We start from the raw sequence: 25,362 nt of genomic DNA on the forward strand, positions 1-25,362 counted from the left end.
TAATAATTTTGTTATATGATAATGTTCTTATATTGTTTTATTCATTATGTATGCATTTTATATTTTATACTTCACTTGTATTCAATTGTCTAATTTATTGCTTTTCCACCTGATGATTTTCTGTAAAATCGAAAATATTCGTGGATACAACCAAGAATTATGATGTGATTATTGTAACAAAACTTGTTTTTGTACTAATATGATAAGTTGTTGACTGAAATTGTAGTATAATTTTCCTTACTATATATTTGAACTTGTTCGGTTGGCTGTAGAGCAGCACTTAGTGGTAAATACTTGGTAAAGGGACATTTATACACGAATTGTGATAGGGACTGTGCGCAAATAGAGAAAATAAAGAGGAAAGAGAAGTGTGAAGTACCTTTGGACTTGGTTGAAACTATGATAACTGCAACATCAAAACAGTGGCGGATTTTCAGGGAAGGCAAAGGAGGTCGAGCCTCCCCTAATATTTTACCAGAATACAATATGACAGTAATAATTCCAGCTGAATTAAGATCACAGACAAGTTATAGCAAATGACGAACATTTTTCCTTTTATATTAATTTTACTCTTCACTACGACTAAGATGTGAGTTACCGGTACGTAAAATCGACCACATTCAGTTGGTGATGCCCGCGTTCCATGGTGTAAATAGTGCAAATAATTCATACTGAAAAATAACAGATAGCGCTGTAACCTGTATAGTCGACATCCAGCAGCCAGCTGTGTCTATGCGAGAGCAGGAGAGAGGAGTCGGCTACATGACGCTACTCCCCGGTAACCATGACAACAGCAGTTCAACCAATAAGATAGCTGGCTAGAAGAGTGTTTAAACTTGACTAGAACGCGCGAGGGGAACCGATTTGGAGATGTCCTACCCACCTCTGACAACTGTACTGCTTATAGTCACGGCTGGTTTCGGCTGTATTGGGAAGCTCTCTCTCTTTCTCTCTTCTTGGTTTTAGAAAATTGAGTCACGTGTTGTTAGTTTTCTCTCCCTGCGTAAAAATTTTCATTTACGTTGTTAGATTTTCTCTTGTTTGCGGGTGTTCTTGTTATTTTATTCTTTTGTGTTACGAGATGTATTTATTTATACAGTGTTTTAAATATATCGAGAGTTTAGAAACAAATGCAGATTTGTCTCTAGCTTCTTCTAGTAGCAGTTATTCAGTATGTTGTGGCCTATTTGATCGGTTTGCGAAGATAGAGGAACGTCGAGTTAATTTGCTGTAAAATTAGACTATGTAATAGTAATGAGCAAGCCCCGGATTCTTAGGTTCGAATCAATTTTGTTGCAATCTCGTTATTCTCGAAATATTGCTTTTCTTATTCGTTTTATGTAGCAAAGGGTAACATTCTTAAATTGAATATGACCTAAAAGACCTAATTCGTAGGTTAGGACTTAGAGTGTCCTAAAGAGAGGCAATCTTTACCAAGCCGTTGTAATATATTAACAGTATGTTGTTTATTTTTATTCTTTTTCCGTAAAATCATATAAATTCCTAAACATAAGATTTAAAATCCTAAAACATGAGTTAGAAAACCTAATTTTAATTTCTTAAAATCTATAAATTCTGCTCTTGGTAATGAGGTACGTCACAGGCCTTACATTTCTATATATTCTCATCATTCACGTCTTTGCCTCCTCAACTTTCAAACCCACCGTCCGCTACTGCATCAAAACCATTTCATGTCACCATTATGAAAGAAACAGACTTCTTGTACTTCAAAGATGTCGCAGGTTCATTACTCAGTATCACTAACATACACATCATACCGGTTAAATGGATCAAAATTACAAAGGATAGGCCAGGCATAGTGAAAGTGAAGAGAGCCCTCAATGATTTGGAAGTCTGGAGTGACATTTGGGTGATGAAGAAAAATGTTGCACCAGAAACAACAGACAGAGATCCCTTAACTGAAGTGCAGAAGCAAACTTTCAAAGGAAAAAAATAAACAATCTAAGAGCTATGTTGCCATTCGTGAAGCCTGAGAACAGAGGATTCTATGAACAGTTACTTGAACAAAAGTGATACTTACCATTCATTCATTCATTCATTCATTCATTGTTCTGCCCAAGAGCAGGTCTTTCACTGCAAACCCAGCTTTCTCCAACCTTTCCTATTTTCTACCTTCCTATTTGTCTCCTCATATGATCCATATGATCCTTAGGCCCTATATTTTAATGTCGTATATCATTTAATATCTTCTTCTGCCCTGAACTATTCTCCCGTTCACCATTACTTCCAGTGCATCCTTCAGTAGGCAGTTCTTCTGAGCCAGTGGCCCAACCAATTCTTTTTCCTCTTTCTGATCAGTTTCAGCATCATTCTTTCTTCACCCAGTCTTCACTCTTTCCAACACAGCTTCGTTTCTTATTCTGTCTGTCCACTTCACACTTTCCATTCTTCTCCCTGTACACATTTCAAATGTTTCTAGTTGCTTCTCTTCGCTTCGTCGTAATGTCCATGTTTCTGCCCCATACATTGCCACACTCCATACAAAGCACTTCACTAGTCTCTTCCTTAGTTAATGTTATGTTTTATTTAACGACGCTCGCAACTGCAGAGGTTATATCAGCGTCGCCGGATGTGCCGGAATTTTGTCCCGCAGGAGTTCTTTTACATGCCAGTAAATCTACTGACATGAGCCTGTCACATTTAAGCACACTTAAATGCCATCGACCTGGCCCGGGATCGAACCCGCAACCTTGGGCATAGAAGGCCAGCGCTATACCAACTTGCCAACCAGGGCGACTCTTCTCTTCCTTAGTTAACATTGTACTCTGTTAAAGGGTTAAATTATTTTGTTCTCTAATATTACTTTTGATTAATATCTCTGGTACATACGTCATATTATTCATTTTGTTCCTAGTGGACATACCCCACTATTCATGTAAATACTTCTGTACTGACATTGTTTCATTTTTTTTTTTTTTTTTCAATTTGCAATTTAAATTGGAGGGGAACTATTCAATAATATTGGAAATTACAAATAGACATTAAAGAATAATATTACAGCTAATGATTAAATCATAATTTTTCTGTAGGCCTTATATGAATCCACGATTATATTTAATTTAAACAGTTTTTTTTTCCTTGCCTGAATAAATATAATTTTGGTACTTAACTCGTTATTTGTTTCAATGCTCTGTTTTCATTAATTGCATTTCGATATTTTTATACAAGAGGGAACGTCAATATTTTTTATAATTGTTCACATATCGCAATCGTGGTGGGACCAGTGGTCCTTTTCCTTACGAAATTTCAATTGCAGTTTGGTGAATTATGCTTTGTTTTATTCTACATATCGTCGCTGTGCCTCCAAAATTCACTGTGTGTTTTTAAAAAGATTTTGCAGGACAAAGAAAAAAGCATTGCCACTTTTAATTCCCTTGGTTTTCAAAGCTAATTTTGGTATAATTTCAATCATTACAAGAAAAATGATGAAATTATACAAAAAGCAGCTTTGAAAATCAAAGGAATTAAGTGCCAGTGCGTTTTTCTTTGTTCTGCAAAATCTTTTTCTCAAGTATTGGCCCAAATATTCTTCTCAGTATGTTTCTTTTTTTTTTAAAAAAAAAAAAAAAAACCTTGCTCATCGTTTCTTGTGAGTGTCTATGCCCTCCTGAAAATAACTTTTCTTAAATATAATAAATATTTATGAATACTGATGCTACAGAGTATTCAATGTTCAGAAAAGTTAGTAAAACATACAAAATTGTCTGTTTTTGGTTTTTAAAATCATAATAATTTTGCAAGTCTAGCCTACCTGTCATTGCTCTATCTGAACCAAAGACACAGTAAATTACAGTATCTATTTCACCCATAATCAGTTATTCGATCATGCGTAATATTTGCGTATATCTTCAGATTACATTGACTAGCACAACACATATTGCATAATTCGATAGATAAAACGTTCCTCTGTCGTCAGAACGAAATATAATAATCAGTGGCTTACTAGAAGGTAGATAAAACTGATAAAATGTGTGAAAATGTTGATAGGAAATCATGTAACTGATTGTTGTTTATACATTGAAGTGAAGTAGTGTTACTAGATTTACGAAGCAGACTGGAGGATGTTGAGTTATTTGCTTAGCAGTCAACTTTTTTGGTATGTGGTGGCTGTATTAATAGGTAATCTTGCAATTGAAGAGTTGATAGCAAGAACCGGACAAGTCCAAAATATTAATTTTTCAGAAAACGAGAGAAACTATCCCTTACGTTTCTCATACAGTATAATAATCTGACATATTTTATACAGGTATCTCATATATCTACCAACTCTGGTAAAAAGTTTCACTGTTCTCTTTTTTATGGTTTCTTGGAAAAAAATATATCTGTACATATATTTGGACATATCCAATTTTTACAGAAAATGTTATATGTACACACATTAACTGAGGAAAAGTATTTGAAATCATGTTTCATTCATATTGTCAACTATATCAACATACAAATAAATACTTTATAAGTGTTTTATTAAACTAAAAACTTAATGTTGAAATCATTTCCTGAACAATAAAAATAGCATTGTTATGTTTATATTTTTCTCTTTGTAAATTTGTGTCTTTCAGTCTTTGAATTCTTGACACATCAGGAATATAAAGTATCGAAAAATACTGTAATTATTCTATTAACACGATAAACTGTGCTCAATAAAAAAATTATTACTATTATTATAGCTGTTTTCACTCATCACACCCACTGCTATTGTCATCTTCAGCCACCTCAACATTCTCCTCATTCTGATGATTTGCTTTCTTTGGATCTGGTTCATTTTGATGATCATTTGTAAAACGAAATATTTAACCAGTAACACTGACAATAACAGCTAATATGGCGATGAAACAAAAGAAGACACCACTAATGCCATCTTTATGGTATTTTCTAACAAGAACCAGATAAGTTTGTGACATGTCCGTCTTTTGCTAGAAAGACGTTGGACTAATCCACTTTTGCAGAAATGCTACATTTTGACTCTTTTCAATGGCACAAATCCGATTTTTTTTTAGAAACTTGCTATGTCAATAGATGCCACTTGAAATGAAATGAAGAGAACTGTACTATGCTCAAAATTGGAATTTTTGGACTTGTCCGGTTTTTGCTATCAACCCTTCAATTACATTTAAACCAATGTTCACATATAGCCTACATTTATAATAAGTTACGCTTAAGTTATACACATTTCATAACATGTCATTCATTCATAGTGTTCAGCCCTAGGATAGGTCTTTCACTGCATACCCAGCTTTCTCCAATCTTTCCTATTTTCTGCCTTCCTCTTCGTTTCCTCATTTGTTCCATATATCTTAATGTCGTCTATGATCTGATACCTTCTTCTACCTCGAACTCTTCTCCCGTTCACCATTCCTTCCAGTGCATCCTTCAGTAGGCAGTTTCTTCTCAGCCAGTGGCCCAACCAATTCCAATTCCTTTTTCTCTTCCTGATCAGTTTCAGCATCATTCTTTCTTCACCCACTCTTTCCAACACAGCTTCATTTCTTACTCTGTCTGTCCACTTCACACATTCCATTCTTCTCCATTTCCACATTTCAAATGCTTTTATTCGCTTCTCTTCACTTCGTCGTAATGTCCAAGTTTCTACCCCAACAGTGCCGCACTCTATACAAAGCACTTCACTACTCTCTTCTTTAGTTATTTTTCCAGAGGTCTGCAGAAGATGCTCCTTTTTCAATTAAAAGCTTCCTTTGCCATTGCTAATCTCCTTTGGGCTTCCTGGCAGCAGCTCATGTTACTGCTTACAGTACACCCCAAGTATGTGAAGCTGTCCACTTGCTGTATTGCCTCATTTAGAATTCGCAAGTTTACCTTCTTTACTTTTCTTCCTATGACCATGGTCTTCGTCTTGTTGGCATTTATCTTCATTTCATACTGCTCACAGCTGTCATTTAGCTCCAGTACCATATCCCTTAGTATCATCTCCTCTTCTGCTAATAACGCCATATCATCAGCAGATCTTATACAGTTTATTCTCCTTCCTCCTACTATACTCCTCCCATGTTCTGAAAACAGTTCTTCACTAAATCCTCCAAGTAGATGTTGAACAGGGTAGGTGATAAAGGACATCCTTGTCGTACTCCTCTCCCTATTTCACTTCCTTCAGACATTTCTTCTCCTATGCGTTGACTCGTTATTTCATATAAAGGCTACAGAACAGCCTCCTCTCTTTCTAATCCACACCAGTTTTCTTTAGGATCCCCATCAGTTTATTCTAATCCACTCTGTCAAACGCCTTTTCTTGGTCCACAAATACTATATTATACACTTCTTTATTCTTCTCTAGGTACCGTAAAACGGGGTATTTTGCTCCTAGAAGGGTTATTTTTCACCATTTACGTAAAAAGTTCTAGGACCATCTGGTGTCTGTTCGCGTAATTGCAGAGCACTACTGATTTTTTTCCCCACTATTGATATACCTGTGAATCGTTTGTTAGATGCTCAACAATATCTCGCATTTGTATCACACTATCTTCGAGAGTGGAAACGTATGTTGTTTTTCAGTTCGAAATTTTGTTGGAAGAAATCTGTAGCTATTGAAGCTGTCTTCTGTTTGCCAGAGGTAAGAATAGTTGAAATTTCTTTGTAAATTCGTAATCATCTTGGATTCAAAGTGAATTGTATGTTTTAGTATAGTGTTCAGGAAGTATTTCAGTTTTATCACATGAGATCCGTACTGGTATCTTTGTAGTTATGGGGATATAATCCAAAATCTTAACCATTCTAAGGTACCACCCCATATAATCAAATTTGGCCAGACATAGTATGTTGCGTGAATGAGTTGAGAGAAATGTCTTTTTTTTAATGCTGTTTTCTCGACTTTAAAAATTTTGAATTAAAAAATCTCCTTGCACAACAGTTATGTTAGATTGGTCTGAAACTTCTCATAGATGTCAATTAAATTCTGATAAATAAAATTTAATTAGCATTTGTATGAAATATTAATATTAACCCTCAACTGGTATTACTTTTTAAATGTACATTACGATATCTATCCATATGGGTCTATATTTACCCATAGATACCAGTTGAGTGTTAAGTTCCTTCAGAGCAAATTCATATTGCACTTAGCTTAAAATATGCTGTAATGGTAAATTCATGAAATTAAAAGAAAAATATTGTGACTATCTGTTTAGAACTGAGCTCAAAAAGCTAATTAATTTCTATTCTCATGAGAGTCATTATTATTTTCAAGCTTTTGAGCAAATATGAACTAAAAATTTTTGAAAATTTTGTCGACTTTAGTGATGTCAATATAAAATATATTTAAAAAATCTAATTTCAAAACTATTAGCAATAATGGCGCCAAATTTTGTACACATGATAATATTGTAGACATGTTTATGTATTTTGAAATTCATAATTTTTTAATGAAAATTGTAGAAGTTTTAAAAATCACATAAGCTCTCCTGTAACAGTTCATCAGTAATAATTTATTCCATGATGAATCTTTCGTACACTACTTTTAACACTTGAATATAAATAGTTGGTTAAATGGCGATCTTACTCGTGTGAATTATGTAAGCATGTGCGGCTGACAGCTGTTTCGGTGCTACTTGACATCATCCTCAGAACCTTCTGTGTCTCGGCTCCATCTCAACTTCGCTGTGGATGCGTTCGTGTGATGAAGAGTTGTGTCAAATAGTGTACTAGTGTACCCACACAACAGGCAGCGAAGTTGAGATGGCGCCGAGACACAGAAGGCTCTGAGGATGGTGTCAAATAGCACCGAAACAGCTGTAAGCCGCACATGCTTACATAATTAACACGAGTAAGATCGCCATTTAATCAACTATTAATAATTTATTGTTTATTGTTTAAGATGTAAGGAATTAAAACTGTTCATATGTAGAAAAACATGAAGCATTGCTGATATTACTCATATTAACATGTTTTGGCAACCTGAAGTAATTTTGTATTATTATTTTTTTTTAACAATTTCTTTCATTAGTGCGAAGTCACATATCATTATAAGTAAATCTCTATTTATAGGCCTAATATATTCCAAATTACCGAAGACGTATTTTAAGGTGAAAGAAATGTAAGAATATGGGGAAAACATATAATCTAGAAATTTAAGCTGCAGTCTCTTGTTACGCCACTGCAAGACAATCACCATTGAGCTTCCATATTGTATGAATACCTATACTGTAATACTATGCTCTTTTGCTAATCAGGTTGCAAATTAAAAAGTTTTTAAAATTAATTTCCGCCATCACTATTGAGAGCTTTTGACTGGACTGTAAGTTTAACAAGTAAAACTGTGCTTCTGTTCCATTAAGATTAAATATTGACATAAATGGTTTAATAAATCTTAATTTTTGTTTTTCAGGAGTGAAATTGTACATAAAATTGACAACTGGAATATGCAAGAGCCAGAAGAAACTGTATGGCAAGACTGTCATCATTACTGGAGCAAACACAGGTAGGATTTTCGCCTGTGTTGTTTTTAATAGCCAAATATAGTTAGATTATTGTATCATCTAGTATAAATACCGTAGTTCAAGTGAATTAATGCCCATCCATGCTCACCTTTCTGCCCTGTTTCATTCCACAAATATATTGAAATTGCAACTTAATGTTTTTCGAAAACACTTCCAAAAAATATTTATTGCTTTAAATTATTATGGTTTTATTTTATATACAATGATTTCTTAACTATTACTTCCTAAATACTGGTACAGTACTCTTTTTGCTTTGCATAAGCTAACAATGTTCACTCTTTAGTTTGTTGAATCTTCTCTTAATTTTAGTTTCCACTATTCTATTTGACACTCTAGAACAATATGAAATTTACAAACATGCAAAAACACACCCCCAGCACATCCTGAACGCTCAACTTAATTTCAAAACACACACCCTTTTTGACACAATCATGAACACACCCCACCACAACAGGAAACCCGAAGATAGCACGGGACCTTCACTAGATTTTGGATAATGAAGGATAACACTTCGAAACTAGTCAACCAGGTAATTTCCTAAAAAGTTAACATAGTAAAAAAGTTATAAAGTTAATCAGTGATTTTATTTTTGCTTTGAGTGTAGGTATTGAGTAAATGAGAAATGAATTTTATGTTGATCAGTACTTATATTTAAGATTAGAAACATACCGGTAATTATGTCTAGATTAGTTGCTTCACAATGAATAGCTCCTCACAATGATTGGAAGTAAATGAAAATACAGGCTTTTTGGGAAAGAAAGGTACCACAGTCCAACAAAAATTTCATGTAGAGATTTTGTATGAGATATCCAACAATTAGTGAGGGGAGAAAAAACCTCTTTCTCTTCTCTTCATATATTAGGCCCTCAACTTGCTACAATCTTAACAAAGTATTTATACGTTTCCTCTCTCTTGTAGATGGCATTTCAGCACAGTTTTAGGTACAGCATACTGATGTATTTATTCCTTAAATATAGTTCTTCCAATTTATTTGATAATGCTAATCATTAAAATAATATCGTTAGAATAATGAAAATAGTCACAATTTTATTATTGGTGTCAATGGTGGCTCGTAGACTTTGGTCATGGAGAGGCTCAGTTATATGCTTAGTGAGAACATATGCTTACTTTCCTCATTTCAATTCACACTCCATTCATATCCATCGAATAGACTCATACACACTTGCTCTGAAAGAGTCCATTAAGATTTGAATTGTTACTATGCTTCCGTCAGTAGTGGACTATTCAAGATTTCAGCCATATATGCACTTACAGTGTCAGTAGTGGTTATGTTCCTTGTCATAGCAATGTCCTATTCAGTAACACAGTTGAGGATCTCGACAAAATACGCCCAAATATTGCATGTTGTCTTACTCACTTAACCAGACGTCGATGTAAGATGCATGTTCTATAAATATAGAGCAACTTAATGAATTGAAACTTGTCAGATAAGCAAAAATGGAAGATCTGTTTTAAATTATTTTCACAAGAAAGTTAGTGTTCCAGAGTTTCTTTCCAGCAGTCGCAAGTGACGCAAAATAGTAAAGTGAAAAAAAAAATGACTTTTTTGTTATTGGTATTGGAACAATAATGTTCTAATGACATTTACTAAAATATTATTATTTTCTGTTAAGGGATTGGAAAGGCCACTGCATGTGAGCTTGCTCGTAGAGGAGCAAGAGTTATTCTTGCCTGCAGAAATCTGGAGAAGGGACGAAAAGTTCGAGGTAAATATTATGTAATCTTATTCATACCTTAGCACTGCAATAAAACTACAGAAATAAAATTCAAATTTTTAAGTTACTTTTACTAATAGACATGAGATATCTAGCAAATGATATAAATAACTGGAAGTTTTCCTTTAATAACTTATTAGCTTTTAAAATTTTATGTATATCTATCTTCGATTTCTTGCATTGAAGTTGGAAATCAGTAGGCCTACTCTATATTCAGCAATCGATTAAACTATTAATAGTAAGCCATTTTATTTTGAAATATTTAAAATTAAAGGGACTTTTTACATAATTATGTCCATGATTCTGGGGCAGAGACATTGTCTCAAACTCATTTATCACAAAAACAGGTTTCTTATACCAGCAGACCAAGAACTGCTTGAAACAGGAATAACAACTGGAGGCAGTGAAAAAAAATCAAATCAAGATATATAAAAAAAATTAATTAAACAATTACATATTAGTCTTAAGCTAGAAACTGATACGATTTACACAATAAAATCAGAAAGAGGCAATTAAATAAAAGTGTATAGGGCTACAATAAAAATAAAACTAAACACAATGGAATACATGTTAATGTTGTTAGAAACGAATATGATTCAAATAATAAAACCAGAAACCGATAATTCAATAAAATGTAGGAATACAATAAAAAATAAAAATAAACACATTGGAATACATATTGAGTAAGTCACGAGCAAACACGATTCACATGATAAAAGGAGAAATCGGCAATTGAATAAAATGTATACAATAAGAGAAATAAAAACCAAACACAGTGGGATACACATTGGTGTTAAGTGATAAATAAACACGATTTACATAATAAAATCAGAAACAGACCTTTAGATAAAGTGTGCACAATAGAAATTAACACTGTGAAATAGCCTACATATTAGTGTTAAACTAGAAACAAATACCGGTATAATTTATGTAATAAAATTATAAAAACAATTGAATGAAGTGTACACAATAAAAATAAGAAACAAAAATAAATATAATTACAGTGGACTACATTGAATGTTTATAACTCTTTAAGTTTGGCAATTCATCATAAGATATTCTAGTTTTTTTACGTTTTACGCATTTCATAACGATCTAGTTCTTTAATCATAAAAATGTCGCAGGTGACGTCATGCAGTTATAAGATAACAGTGCATAAGTTGCTCAATAACCAAGTAGGTATTAATTAATCAGACATAGTTCATGCACTAATATATTTCTTTTGATAAATGTAACAGATGAGCTCATTAAGGATACTGGAAACTCCAACATTGTGGTACTACATCTTGATCTCACATCATTGACATCAGTTAGGAAATTCGTTAGCAATGTTATTCGCACTGAACCCCGTCTTGACGTGCTCATCAACAATGCAGGTGCCGTTGGACTTGGAAACAGACAGACAGCTGATAAACTTGCAGTTGGGATGCAAGTGAATCATTTTGGGCCATTTCTCCTCACGTGTCTTTTAATTAGTAAGTGTGAATTGGTTTCGTTGACATCTTGTACAATTTTGAATATGTTTAATGTTTTATTCTCTGTTTTATTCATAATGAGTGTGTTAATAAATCCTGCTATTATCAGTTGAATATATAAACAAAAATATTTTTGTTTTTTTTTTTTGCCATGAATTGTAAAATTTAATTATTTTTATATAAAGAATTATTAATGAAAAAAGAACTTACAATTATAAAACAGTGCTAAATGTAGGATTTGTTTTCCAGTATGAAATGCACTTGCATGCATAATTTATGATTTTATCTAAAAATGTGGAAGTTTTGAGGAAAACGGATTTGGAAAACATAAGTTACGGGGAATGAGCGACAAACTTACCAAAGATGAGAAATTTTGTCCAAGCAAACAAATACAACCACACAGGCGTAAACAAACTCAAATGCAATATCTACAACAACTTCTACATAGGACAGATAGGCAGATCATACAAAGAACACATCACAGTCATAAACAAATCACAAAACACATCACAAATGCCAAACACACCTACAGCAACATAAATACAGACATGGGAATTCTACATCTTCAACCGAAAAACCAGAAACTAAACACACTAGAAGAATACGAAATATACAGACACACAAAAACACACCCACATCAAATCCTCAACACACAACTCAATTTCAGAACACACACACTTTTTGACTTCACATTACACTACACAAACACACTCCCACAAGAAACGCAATCAGAAGGCGCGAAGACTACCCAGTTCTGATGATAGCCTACAGGCTGAAAGTAGTCAACAAGGTAACCTCGTTAATTAACACGTGAAAGCGTATATATTCTTCATATTCTGAAGTGATATGGTGTTAAAAGTTGTGTAATCAAGATGTATAATTAATAACAAACTTTAAATATAATGCCACTACCAAGAAATCTAGCAGAAACAATTCAAGAACATTACAGTACTAGTATGGGATATAATTTACTGGAAAACTGTGCAAATTATAGTAGTAATTTCATTTGATATGGTTTTTCCGATAAGCAAGTTGTAATACTATATTAAATTAACATGAGCCGTCTGTGCTTATCTAATTTTATATAAATTGATTATAACATGAACGTTTTCGGCACTAATGTGCCATTTTCAAATGTATGAAAGTTTGCCTAATTACATTTTCAAATAGATGCACATGAACTGTATAAGTGAGACATATAATGTGTACCCTTGATGATTTGAACATAACATGTAAAACACTTTTTTAAATAGATAATTAAAACACTCAATTATTACTAACAATTAAAACCTATCAACTAATTTGTTCTTCTGCTATGTTGTCCATCTTTTGTAGAACAATGTGGTTAGCTTGACGTTAATATGTTTTGTCAAATGCAGTTATCCAGTCATTAAAATTGTTAAATTACACTGTGATATAAAATGTTAAAATACTTAGTGTTGACCTGTCTTATTCATTGTTATTGCACCAAGGTTCCTTGTTTGATCACTTTCACATGATGAAGCACTTTACCTAGATGGAACATGGTACGTAATATAAGTTACAGTGATACCTGGTTATTGTTTTTCTTCGGTTTGCCATTGTTGAAGTATTACAAATTCATAGTTGTCACCGTCCGATTATCAGCCTAGCCTTGTTTAGTGTAATAGCTGGACGTGTTGTGTTCGACGTTGGTTTTTTTACTTGTTCCATATTCTAGTTGTGAAGCAATGTACGAATACCATGGAATGTTAATAAATACAATACCATTATGTTATGCTTTCAGAATGCTTACAAAAATTCTCTCTTTTCCAACTTTATGTTTATGTACATTTCATTCTTTCATATGATGTAATGCTCTGAGGGATGTCTTCTGAAGCTATAAATGAAAAAAGTCCTTACATGCACTCCAAATAAAGAAATTTTTCAAGAATTAAATATTTGACCACTCCCCTGCATCTACATCCTAGGAACAGTTTGCTTTATTCATAAAAATCTTAACTATTTTAAAAGGACTTCTGAAATTCATGACCATAACACTAGAACTGCCAAGAACTTGCACATAAACTGTCATACTATTACCGAAAGTCTTAAAAGTACTTCTCATACAGGTATCATATTATTATATAACAAGATATCTGGAGATGTTAAACATTTAAATTATGAATGTTTCAAAACCAGAGTAAAAACTATTTTGCTTCAGTCCATGCCTTTCAGAATTAATGATTTTTACATTAAAGCCATAAAATAGAATACCTACCTTTAGTACTGTTGCACATAATTCTTTACTCTAACAATATTAATAACAAATATATAGAATAACTAAGGTAAAGTCTCGTGACTTTTAAAGGATCACTCTCCTAATAAATCACCTCAGATGATAACTTTGTTCATGTAATCTAATTATGTACTGTCTTGTTTTTATTTATTATATTTTTTAGATGTCTTTGTAAACTGAAATTTATTATGTATCTTGTTATTTATTGTATTGGTAATTTCACTATTTCTTTGATGAACATGTGTTAAAATTAAAATTAAATTCATATTTAGAAATCTTATTTTGTGTGTGTATGCGTGATTGTGTGTGTGTTTGTGTGAGTACATAATGATGAACCTATAATCTGTAATATATTGTGCGGGAATAAATAAATACAATACAATACTTCACTATCTGCAAGATTATAAGTACAATATCAAGCATTAATCTTGGAATGTAGGCTTTCATGGCCAGCGCCATAGGGATCAATGTTATCCGGGCTGAAGGGCTGTGGTCTGTTGTTAGCAACAGCTCCAGCAGACCACGGCTCTTTAGCCCAGATAAGATCGATCCCTAATATCAAGCATTGTTTATAAACATTTGAATGGCTCACATCATGTTAATTCTCATCATCATGGAAATAATTTCTGGAACACGAAAGTGATTGTAACTTTAAAATAAGGTTATTATTATTTTTAAGTCGCAACTCCAGCCTTGGAACAGCTCTCACTTGTTTACATTCACTGTGTATATTATCAAACATTTTGATACAAACTAACATGTACTGTACTTAATGTCCGTGTTTAACAATTTAACAATTCAAAGCCTATAGGCCTACTTAACTTTCTGTTTATGTTTTGTTAAAGAATTATTGAAGAAGTCTTCTCCAAGCCGAATCGTGATGGTATCATCAAGCATACATACAATTGCTCAGTTTGATCTGGACAACTTGAATGCTGAAAAGTCATTCAGTGAAGCAGAGATGTATGCTTGCAGTAAATTAGCCAACATACTCATGGCTAATGAACTGGCCAGAAGACTGAAAGGAACAGGTATTAACTAGTTTTTCCCATATATTGTTATTTATTACATTATAAGTGGTATGTTCACCAATTTTGAACAGTTTAAACATACTGATATTTACAAATTTTCTTATAATGGATCTTGAAAAGTGCAAATAATTAATTTGCTAGCATTCACAGGTTTCAAATTTGTCTTATATTTGAGGTACTTGTATGATATTCAGGATGTAACAAAAAGGTGTGTCATAACTTTAGGGAAACATTCCTCACATGTAGAAGACGAAAATATGTTATATGAACATGGGTCCAGAAACACTTTTCTTCCTCGTTAGAGTTCTCTTTTCTAAACTGTGCTTAGGCCTACATTATATGCTACGCAGGTAATTTTGTTTTTGTGTGGAATACCTTCAGAGATGTTGTGTATATTACACCTCATTCCAGAACACTTCATGCTGGAAATGTGGGAAATACACAGAAAGAGAATGTACGGCACATTGCCGCCACCACCATTTGTACGTAGGTAATTACATTCTAACAAGAAATAAACAAGAGAGTTTACGTGTAATCAGATTGTTCTGGTACGAGGTTGTTGTTACACAACAACTCCTTCTTTAAATCAAGAAAAATCTTTTATGACTTCACCAGTGGGATGGATAAACATGAGTATAATACTCGGAATAAAGAAAAACTGGACATACCATTTTGCAGACTATCCAAAGTTAAAAGTAGTCCTAACATTTTGGGCTGTAGAATGTTCAACATGTTACCATAGGAAGCACAGGAAGTGTCACTTGACATATTCAAAGTCAAAGTGAAAACGTGGCTTCTTAGAAACCCATTCTATTCTGTGCAAGAATATTTTGAATCAGAAAATCAAGCTGTAGATATTTTTTAGGTTTCTTTCTCTGAATTTTATTATTATGTTGTAATATATTAGGAAATTCTCATAAATTGTTAAGTTAATTCTTGTTTTATTGTATATAAACGGAGCAAATCAAATAATATTTGTGATCAGTGTGTTACAGTTTTCATCTAGATACTAGCCTATTTTTGATAATCTTGACTCTCAATTGTAAACTCTAAGGAGTATTTGTGATCATTTTGTTTTATGTTTAGTGTTGTAATAGAAAAATTTTCATTTTTGCACGATAATTTCACACGTGTAATTTGACAATGTCATTAGTTTTTGCTATAACGACAGCTAATAAATACTATACTACTATACTATACAACGGCCATACTGACAGTCATCACTGACTAGGCCTATTTTGCGCATCATACAATGTAAGCAGAGTTATAGAAAACGAGATTTAAGAAGGAAAGATCCATGTTCGTATAACATATTTTCATCCTCTACATGTGAGCAATGTTTCCCTAAAGTTTTGACATACCGTTTTGTTACACCCTGTATATGTGAGTGGTGTAAGATGTCTATTATTCTTTGCAGCTGTAACGAATTTCCTGAAATAAAGGTGTACTGCAGTTATGTCTCAGATTGTGAGTGCTATTTATTTTATGTTTGCAGGTGTAACCGTCAGTAGTTTATGTCCTGGTCTTGTGGCTACAGAAGCCTTGAGAAACATTCCACCTGTATTGTACACCCTTGCCAAAATATTAATGTTCGTGTTTGCCAAGGTATGTATAATATTTGAGTTTATTCTTACCTAATTATTCAGTATCGACAGCTCTTACGTCATAGCTGGACAAGTTCTTATTTTTGTAGTTCACAATATCTGCCAGTTGATGAAAACATTACTACAATAGAACCTCTATTATCCGTGGTACATTCTTTCTGTAATGATGTTTTATATTAAAAACCGAGATACAGTTAGTACTAATGAAGACATTGATAATTTTAATATGAGACATAAATGAGATCTTCATAAGCTGTTATAAAAAAGGAGTCTACTATCCATGTATTACAGTCTTCAGTGCACTGTCTAATTATCTTAAAGCTTTGAAGGACCATGAGAAAAGGTTTAGAAAAGAATTAACCAAATTTCTACATACTCATACCTTCTACACAACTAATGTAAGTTATTGTTTATGCTTGTAAATTGAGTTATTCTACGTGATATGAAGTGTACAATTTTGTATACCGGTAACTCAACTAAAATATGCTTGTAAATTGAATTAATCTGTTTACTATGTATTGCATATTTTTGTAGCTTGGCTGATGAAAACTGTATATGCTTTAAATTGAATAGTAATTTGTGTAGCTCAACTGATAAATTGTTTATGCTTGTAATTTGAAGTAATTTGCATGATATGTACAAACGTGGACAAATTATTAGACTAAATTAATTACATGTGGAACGAAGCTGTATTTATCGGTAGAAATAATGAACAAAAATGCATTTTGCATAGATATGATGAACAGATAATTGAGTCTTGAGGTTACTAATATTTTGTGAACATTCCCTTATTCTTTATTAACACGTTGATTTTGTCAGGGATGCTGGGAACCAAAGTTTGACACTTTCTTTGGATATCAGCATCATTTAGCCAGATATCAGACAGTGCTTAAATGAGTCCATGTTTTGTTGTAAGCCTCTTTATGTTCACTTTCTTCTTCAGTATAAATCACAGATTTTCAATTTCGTTCATGTCCGGTCTTCTTGCAGGCCATGGGAGAATATCTTCAGCAGTATACAATTAAAACACCAGTAGTAACAACATAGCCAGAAAGAAATATACTTAACCACTGGAAAAATATACAAGAAGATGTAAACAATCATATTTACAACAACAGAGACTCTGTGAATTATACTGATAGTTGATATGATAAATTATATTATGTTTCCAAGAAAAACGTTTTAGTCTAATAATTTGTCCACGTCTGTATTATCAATTTTTGTATATCTCATCTGATTGAATTGTTTATGCTTTTAAATTGAATTAATTTACTTGCTATGTATTATATGTTAGAGCTCAACTAATGAATAATTTTACTGTTTAAGTTTGTAAAGTTAATCATCTGATTGTATGTACCTACTGTATATTTTTTGTAGAGCCACCAACATAACTCAGTCAGCAGATTCGCTAGCTGCTGATCCGGAGCTGTGCTCAGGCTTAGGTTAGATCCCCATTTGGTCTGATCATGGGCTTTTTCCGAGGTTTCCCCCAACAATAAGGCAAATGCTAAGTAATCTATCGCGAATCCTTTGCCTCACCTCACTTCATCTCGTCAAAAAATTGCAATCTTGTAAAATTTTGTCTTGTTTTACATCTTAAAGCTTCAATACTAATGTAAGATCTATGGAATACAATAAATGAATTGAAAATTAAAAGAAATGAAGGGGTTGGGCTGAACGGTTAATCGAAAAAATCGGATAATCCGTACCATAAAAGATTTTCGTAAATTTAGTGAATAATGCTTCACTTTCGTAATTTCCTGTATGGTCTTGTATTGAACACACTAGGAAGTGGATCAGAAGTCTGTTGTAAACAATGGGTTTTTAAGGACAAAGAAACTCTTTTGGAAAGAGAGGAATAGTGGATGTCTCATGATGTAGATTAAGGCCTACATGCTTTATAATACACTTTATCCTGATTTTTATTAAATTGCACACAGTTGTGACTCCAATCTCGTATTCTGAGATGATCGACAGTCTCTCGTTTCCCCAAATCACTCAGTTATTTGTACTTTTTCACACTTAGAACAACACAATTTGTTTTGATACCCATGGAAGACATTTTATGTAGGAATTACACAGTACGACAATTTAAACAGTAGATGGGTAAATTCTTGTAATGACCCTCTTTACAAAAAATTACGTGATAATATAATGTACAATACCGTACTTCATATATTTCTGTAAAAAAAAAAAAGAAGAAAGAGAGAGACAATTGGATAACCCGCTAATTGGTTAATAGGTGACGGATAATCGGGGTTCTACTGTAGGCTAATTATGTTCAAATTTCAAATAACACTCACCAGTAACTTTTGTTTCATGAACGTTAGCAGCTTCTTCAAAGGCGAACTGTGGTCTCAACATAACCGTCAGAAAGTAACTGCCAGTTGTAGTACAGAGTGTTCCTATGCGCACCGGTCCCAGTCCAACCTCTACCTAACAAAATCAGTTGATGAGCAGTGAGTGGTCGTAAGCTGGTATATGGACAAATCTGTACATGCTTTCCTATGAAGACCAGTCCTCTCAACCCTTTACTGCTTATTTTCTTTGGGACGAGCGCTCTGCACTATGGTCATTAAGCTGTCGTAACTTTACTACCTGGGTCTGGTCTGCATAGGAACTCTCTACGTACAGGTAGACCCCTTTATATGTGGTTTCGTTATCCGCGTTTTTGTATATACGCGATTTTTTGAATTCCAGTGGTTGCCATTTAATTCTATTTGGAAGCAATAATACGTGATTCATGTTATCCAGTGTGCTTTGAGACTTGTGAATCAACTATAAGAAGTATTCGTGACAATTCGAAATCAATTCCAAAAACTGCTCATTCATCAACCAAGTTAAGTGTTACTAGATGTGATTCGAGTGACAACCTTACCATCAAGTCTTTCTGGCAACAGTTTAACATTCGGATGCAATTAGAGATGCGTCGAATGTTATCACTTCTAAATGTATGAATTTTAGTCTGTACAAAAGAAACCAAATGACCTGGATATGTACAAAAATTTGCCCAGACATGTTCAAACATTTTTAACAAGAGCCAGAACAGGTCACATTGTCACTCAATTGTACCTACACCGATTTCACCTTTCTGATAATCCTACTTGTTTGTGGTGTAATAATCATGATGAAGATCTGGAACACGTTCTTCTATACTGTCCATCCATAAACCACAAAAGAAGTAAATTAAAATCATTAGTACTAGTTGCAGAAGACACAGCACTGCAGTATATATTAACTACACCCCACCTCTGGCAACTAGCAACAGGCATCTATAATGCACACCGATCAAAATACCCCTCATTTCTCGTGAAAAACAACAACTGAATAGACTACAGTGGACTATAGTGGACTTTATGTTGTCAGCAAACAGCTGGATACATTAAGAAGATTGATTGATTGATAAATGTATGAATGGTGTATGGAGGAAACTGTGGCTTATACTGTATTGGTTCCAGAAGATGAAGTGGACAGTGACATCACTGGTGCAATGAGAGAGTTAGCGGACATGGCACAAGACTGCCATGTTGATTTAGAGAATGTGTGTAAGGTTCTGAACTTTCATCCCAAGGATTTGAGCAATGAGTATCTGATGGCTAACAGTAAGGACAATAACAAGGGAGAAACAGAAGTCGAGGAAACTCAACTTGCAAGAAAACTTACAGCAAAAAATATGGCCGAAACTTTCCGAACGATCCAAACTGCAATGCTAATTTTTGAAGACCGTGATCCTGAGACGGTGTTAAGTACTAAAATGAAGAGAGAGGTTGACCATGTTCTGAAATGTTACAAAGAGCTGTATAGCCAGAGGGCGAAGAAAACTACACAGTTCACAATTAAACTTTTTTTTTCTTCCACAAAACGACTTGATGCTTTAAACAAACGTCAAGCCTCCGTGGGAACACTTGAGCCACAACAACTGTCACATGTCGTAATCTCTGTACCATAACATAACTAAGTTCAATATTATAATATAGGTACCGTGTCGAAAGCACTTCATTCTCGTAAAAAAAATACGCTTATCAATATTAAGTAACTATTAAATCAGTACAAAGTACCGTAATCCCAATTTGCCTCTGGAAAGCGCGTCCTTGAGGAATGTATCTATCGCATATACCGAGATCTACCAGTATATTTGTCAGTACTGAAATTCGAAACAAAGTTGGCAAAAGAAACTTCAACCTGACAACTAGGAAAGCACTATAATCCACTAGCATTATGTAGTAATAGGGAGAAAATGGTTCTGTTTCACCCTTAGGATATAAAGTAAGAAAACCTGGACTATAGTCAGAGACCATATTTTTAAGAACAAGAAATACGGTAATTCTATTTTTAAGGGTATTAACTATTTTGTTCTAATATTGCCCTTCGGAATACATTGATAAAAGAGAGTATATCCTTACTAGTGTCTTTACTTTAATTAGGATGCCACAGAGGGTGCTCAGACCTCCATTCACTTGGCTGTTTCTGAAGAAGTGAAAGGAGTAACGGGAAAGTACTTCGTAGACTGTGAGGTAATATAGATAATACAAAGATAAGCATAAATACAAGTAGCATTTTCTATAATCCTAATACGAAATCGCTTTACTCTAATATACATAGTTAAAGCAACATTATTTAATTCACTTTTTTCTAGATCTATAGCATAATGAATTCCTAAGTAATTCAGTAACTACCAGTAATTCAGTATAAGTACGGATGGATATAAGAATAGAAACGTCCTTTTAAATTGATCGATATGATTCATTGTAACTTGCCTTATCGTATTTTTCTTATCACAAGGTGCTCCAGATCATAAGATGCGCCTTGATTTTAAGATAAGTTGTATTGAAATACCAGTATTTCTTCCAGTTTCAACAAGTGATTTTCTTGATTTCGCCATTAAAGAACCATTTTCTCTGTTGGTATGATATGAAATATTGTTTTCCTCTTGTCACATTACCATATTGTTTTGCATATATTCCATCCAGTTTTAATTTACATGGCGCACTGCATAAAAACTGCATGTCGCTATTCACAACAATAACAATAACAACCTGCTATCAGACAACAAAGCAGGTACATAAGGATGATATAAGTACTGATAGATACCATAGATTCTTTTTCTGTGATTTCGATAAAGTTAACCTGGGTGGTAGCAGTGTGATGGACCTTCGAACTGTAGGATTCAAAGGAATTTTAAGCAATACTTTTAAATGAAAAAGCACTTCTTGTGGTTAAAAAAAAATACTGTAATCTGCTTTCGCTATGTATAAATCATAACTCTCTGCAAGTCTCACAAGATAAAATCTGAAAGCTAACAATCTAACTTCGTAAAATTAGTACCTAGCCATATTCTTCTAAGTTTTCTTGAAACCTAAACAATTATTTATCAGAAGACTATAATTTCCAGTTTTACTATCCATAAATAAATTAGCTTCATTGTTATTATCACTGTCTAAAATATGAAATGGATTGAAATTATTAAAATGTTAATTGTTGCAAACCGATTCTCGAAGTTAATCGATTTTAACTTAATTCAGGATGCACCTGCATTGACATGGCAAAATCAAAATGAAAATCTGGCTATCTACGTTGTTTGGAGAACAGTAAAATTATAAACACTATTAGTTTCGTATAATAGCCTAATAATAATAATAATAATAATAATAATAATAATAATAATAATAATAATAATACCGGTAATACTAATAATACCGGTAATACTAATAATAATAATAATACCGGTAATAATAATAATAATAATAATAATAATAATAATAATAATAATAGCCCTGATCACATAAAAATTGGCCATCCCCATGTTAAAAACGGTAACATGTAGAAGAGAACAACCATCAGAATCGCCACTGTTGATTAGTAACAATCACTAGATAGAAGTACACCTACTCCATGTAATTCGAGTTATAACGTGACTACTTCTGGCAGCACAGTGAAATTGTTAAAAGTTTAAGTCTTCAAAACTCGTAAGAGTGATCAATCTGTTATAATATGTGATCTGGAGTAACAGCAATAATAATAATAATAATAATAATAATAATAATAATAATAATAATAATAATAATAATAATAATAATAATAATAATAATAATATGGAGCAATAATTAATTATATTACCGTACTTAATAGAAAGGAGAGTTAGTAGTGTCATCCTTGTTGTCCACAGGAAACCAGTGCTTCGAACATGGCATTAGATAAAGAACTTGCAAAAAAACTTTGGGAGAAGAGTGAAACTTTGGTTCGTCTTAAGCCGCAAGAAAAATGTATCTGAACAAAAATGGTGACTATGGCAGAATTTTATTGTTTGCATAGTCTGTTAATGTTGTGATCCAAATGCTGCAATTTAAGGTATCCCTGCCAGGAATGGTGATTTTCATCTTCAGTGGAATTTCTTAGATATGAATTTTGTAAATATGCCTATACTTTCAGGCATAACTGCATTATTATTATTATTATTATTATTATTATTATTATTATTATTATTATTATTATTATTATTAAATTATTACATCTTGTTCAATAGCTTATTTATTTTAAGACTAAGTTCTTGTAAGTTTTAATTTCTTATACACCTGTTGCTGTGCATTTCTGTCCCATGAAGATGTCAATATTACGTATCGAGAGAGGTTCTGCAATTTGAGTACAGTAATATTATTTTATTATTATTATTTTTTTAAATTAAACATACGTCATGTTTGAACTTCCATATTATGATTATTAAATACTGGTAATTATTATCGGTACATACAATAACTTAGTGTATGTAATCTGTTCAAGAAAATCTCAAAATTTTTATTGATATGTTATAAACACTCTGTGTGAGAACCACTTGTTACATGGCATACATCAACACGATAGTCAAATTCTTGCCACACTTTCTACAACATATTTTTGTTTATGGATGCAATCACAGCAATGATCTGATAACTTATTTCTTCAATGTCTTTGGGTAGAAGTGGCATATAAACTGTATCCTTCATATACCCCCAAAGAAAAAAGTGAAATGGTGTCAAGTCTGGTAATGTGGGAGGCCAAGAACGATAGGTCAATTTAGCTATAGTAGCCCTCCAGTTGTAGAATGCAAAACAATTATGTTATAGAGTTGCCATTTTTCAATATTGTCTCCCATGACAACAGAAATAATGCATTTTCCGAAATTTAGAACTTGAAACTTTGAGGGTTTGACTATCAAATGACGTGTACCATGTTAATTTCTCATTAATACTTACTTAATAATAGTCATATGAAAGTGTTACCATCAATTTGAAACACGATGTACAGCTTTGCATAATCCAACAAAGAGGAAGAGGAAGGGAGAGAAAAAGAGAGAGAGAAAGAGAGGCAGATAAGGGAATGAAGGGGAATAGAGGAAGAAAAAGAGGGAGAATAGGATTTTAGCTCTTTTAAACGATAAAATATGTTGTTGTTGTTGACCAATGCCAATGATCTGGGATTTCTTCCATTCTCCTGCGGGCGTCCCAATAGTATTTGGTGAGGTGCGATGGTAAATCAGCATCCATTTTCTTTATTGATGGGCGTTGTAGCAAATGTTCTTTATCCATGATAGAGTTCTGATTTCTATAGAGGGTGCACTGTGGATGCTGATAGATATTAATTTGATGTAGATGAGAGGTGAGACAATCATGTCGGTTGTTAAGCAAAATATAGCAACAGTCTTTTTTCGTGGTAAATCAGGGATGTCTGTCTAGCAGAATGTTCCAAGGTTTGCCTTCACTTTCCTTCAGGAATTCCTGTTTACAAAAGGACTGGACTATGTGTTTGATCCTGACTTTTGAGGCATGAAAAGAGATTGTATTATTTTGAGTTTGTCTGATGTTTGTTCCTTTTTATGCCAGGAAGTCAGCTTTCTCATTACCTACTATTCCACAGCGTGAGAGTCTCCATTGAAAAACTACCTCTTCACGAAGCCCTTGTAGCAGAAAGAATTTCTCTTACTCGTCTGTTTTCTGGAGGACTTGTTGTTAGTACTTGGAGTCCAGATTTACAATCACTAAGTATAACCACTTTGTTAAATTTATGTACGTGATGAAAAAGCTGTTTCAGGGCTGTATTGATTGCTTCTAATTCACCATCATAGTGAGTGGACACTGTTCCAAGAGATACGTGAAAGCTAAAAATGTCACTGTAGATTCCTGCTCCAGCATTAGGCCTACCATGTTTATCACGCAAAGATCCATCTGTATAAATATGAAGCCATTCAGATTTTGGATATATTGTACATATGGTTTCAATAGCTAATGATTTTAATACTGATTGGTCGATGTCACGTTTTACAGTGATGTATTGTGTCAGATCATTTTCACATTTAATTTCAGACTGAGAGATTGGGTGTACTGGGAGTGGAAGCTTTTCTATATATCAACTTTATTATCAGTTGTTTGTACATTGTATTTACTTCGTAATTTATAAATATTCTGAAAGAAGCGAGATTGTGTTTTGAGTTTTAATTTCTCAAATAAAATAAGACATTGTTTCTCAATTTCGTTTTTACTAGGGATATTGTTAATACTTATTTGCATAACTGTGACGGGAGTAGATTTAACACCACCTGCAATTATCCTCATAGCTTGATTCTGGATCATTTCTATTTCATTAAGTCGTGTTGGTGTCGTAGATATAAGGACTTTACTGCCATAGTACATTAAAACCGGTTTGACATAAGTCTTATATGTTGTACCGTATTTAGTGTGTGTACTGAACAACCCCATTTACTTCCAGCTTGTCTTTTCATCACTGTCAGTCTATTTTTCGCTTTCTTTGTAACATTTTC

General features: G+C 33.3%; 1 protein-coding gene across 3 annotated transcripts; it reads left to right on the forward strand.

The window, feature by feature from the left end:
• LOC138696048 (retinol dehydrogenase 14-like) lies at nucleotides 1-25,071 on the forward strand. 3 transcript variants are annotated; one of them, XM_069820554.1, is made up of 8 exons: nucleotides 9-4,140; nucleotides 8,357-8,449; nucleotides 10,103-10,195; nucleotides 11,443-11,679; nucleotides 14,782-14,967; nucleotides 16,463-16,572; nucleotides 20,996-21,085; nucleotides 22,738-25,071. In XM_069820554.1, the coding sequence occupies exons 1-8, from the start codon at nucleotides 4,083-4,085 to the stop codon at nucleotides 22,840-22,842; spliced, it is 972 nt and encodes a 323-aa protein (XP_069676655.1). In that variant the 5' UTR covers nucleotides 9-4,082; the 3' UTR covers nucleotides 22,843-25,071. The 3 variants fall into 3 exon arrangements, with proteins under 3 accessions (XP_069676664.1, XP_069676672.1, XP_069676655.1); XM_069820563.1 differs by lacking the exons at nucleotides 20,996-21,085; nucleotides 22,738-25,071 and adding an exon at nucleotides 17,562-20,964 and having other exon boundaries at nucleotides 1-4,140; XM_069820571.1 differs by lacking the exon at nucleotides 11,443-11,679 and having other exon boundaries at nucleotides 4-4,140.
• Nucleotides 25,072-25,362: the final 291 nt, after the last annotated feature.

The sequence above is a fragment of the Periplaneta americana genome, chromosome 1 (genome assembly GCF_040183065.1).
Source record: "Periplaneta americana isolate PAMFEO1 chromosome 1, P.americana_PAMFEO1_priV1, whole genome shotgun sequence".
In the NCBI taxonomy this organism is placed as follows: domain Eukaryota; kingdom Metazoa; phylum Arthropoda; class Insecta; order Blattodea; family Blattidae; genus Periplaneta; species Periplaneta americana.

Excerpts from the sequence above, each read along its gene's own strand:
- LOC138696048 (XM_069820554.1), top strand. The coding sequence starts at position 4,083 with ATGTTGAGTTATTTGCTTAGCAGTCAACTTTTTTGGTATGTGGTGGCT. Across the intron at positions 14,968-16,462 it reads CAGAAGACTGAAAGGAACAG|GTGTAACCGTCAGTAGTTTA; the intron begins GTATTAACTAGT and ends TTATGTTTGCAG. Across the intron at positions 21,086-22,737 it reads AGTACTTCGTAGACTGTGAG|GAAACCAGTGCTTCGAACAT; the intron begins GTAATATAGATA and ends TGTTGTCCACAG.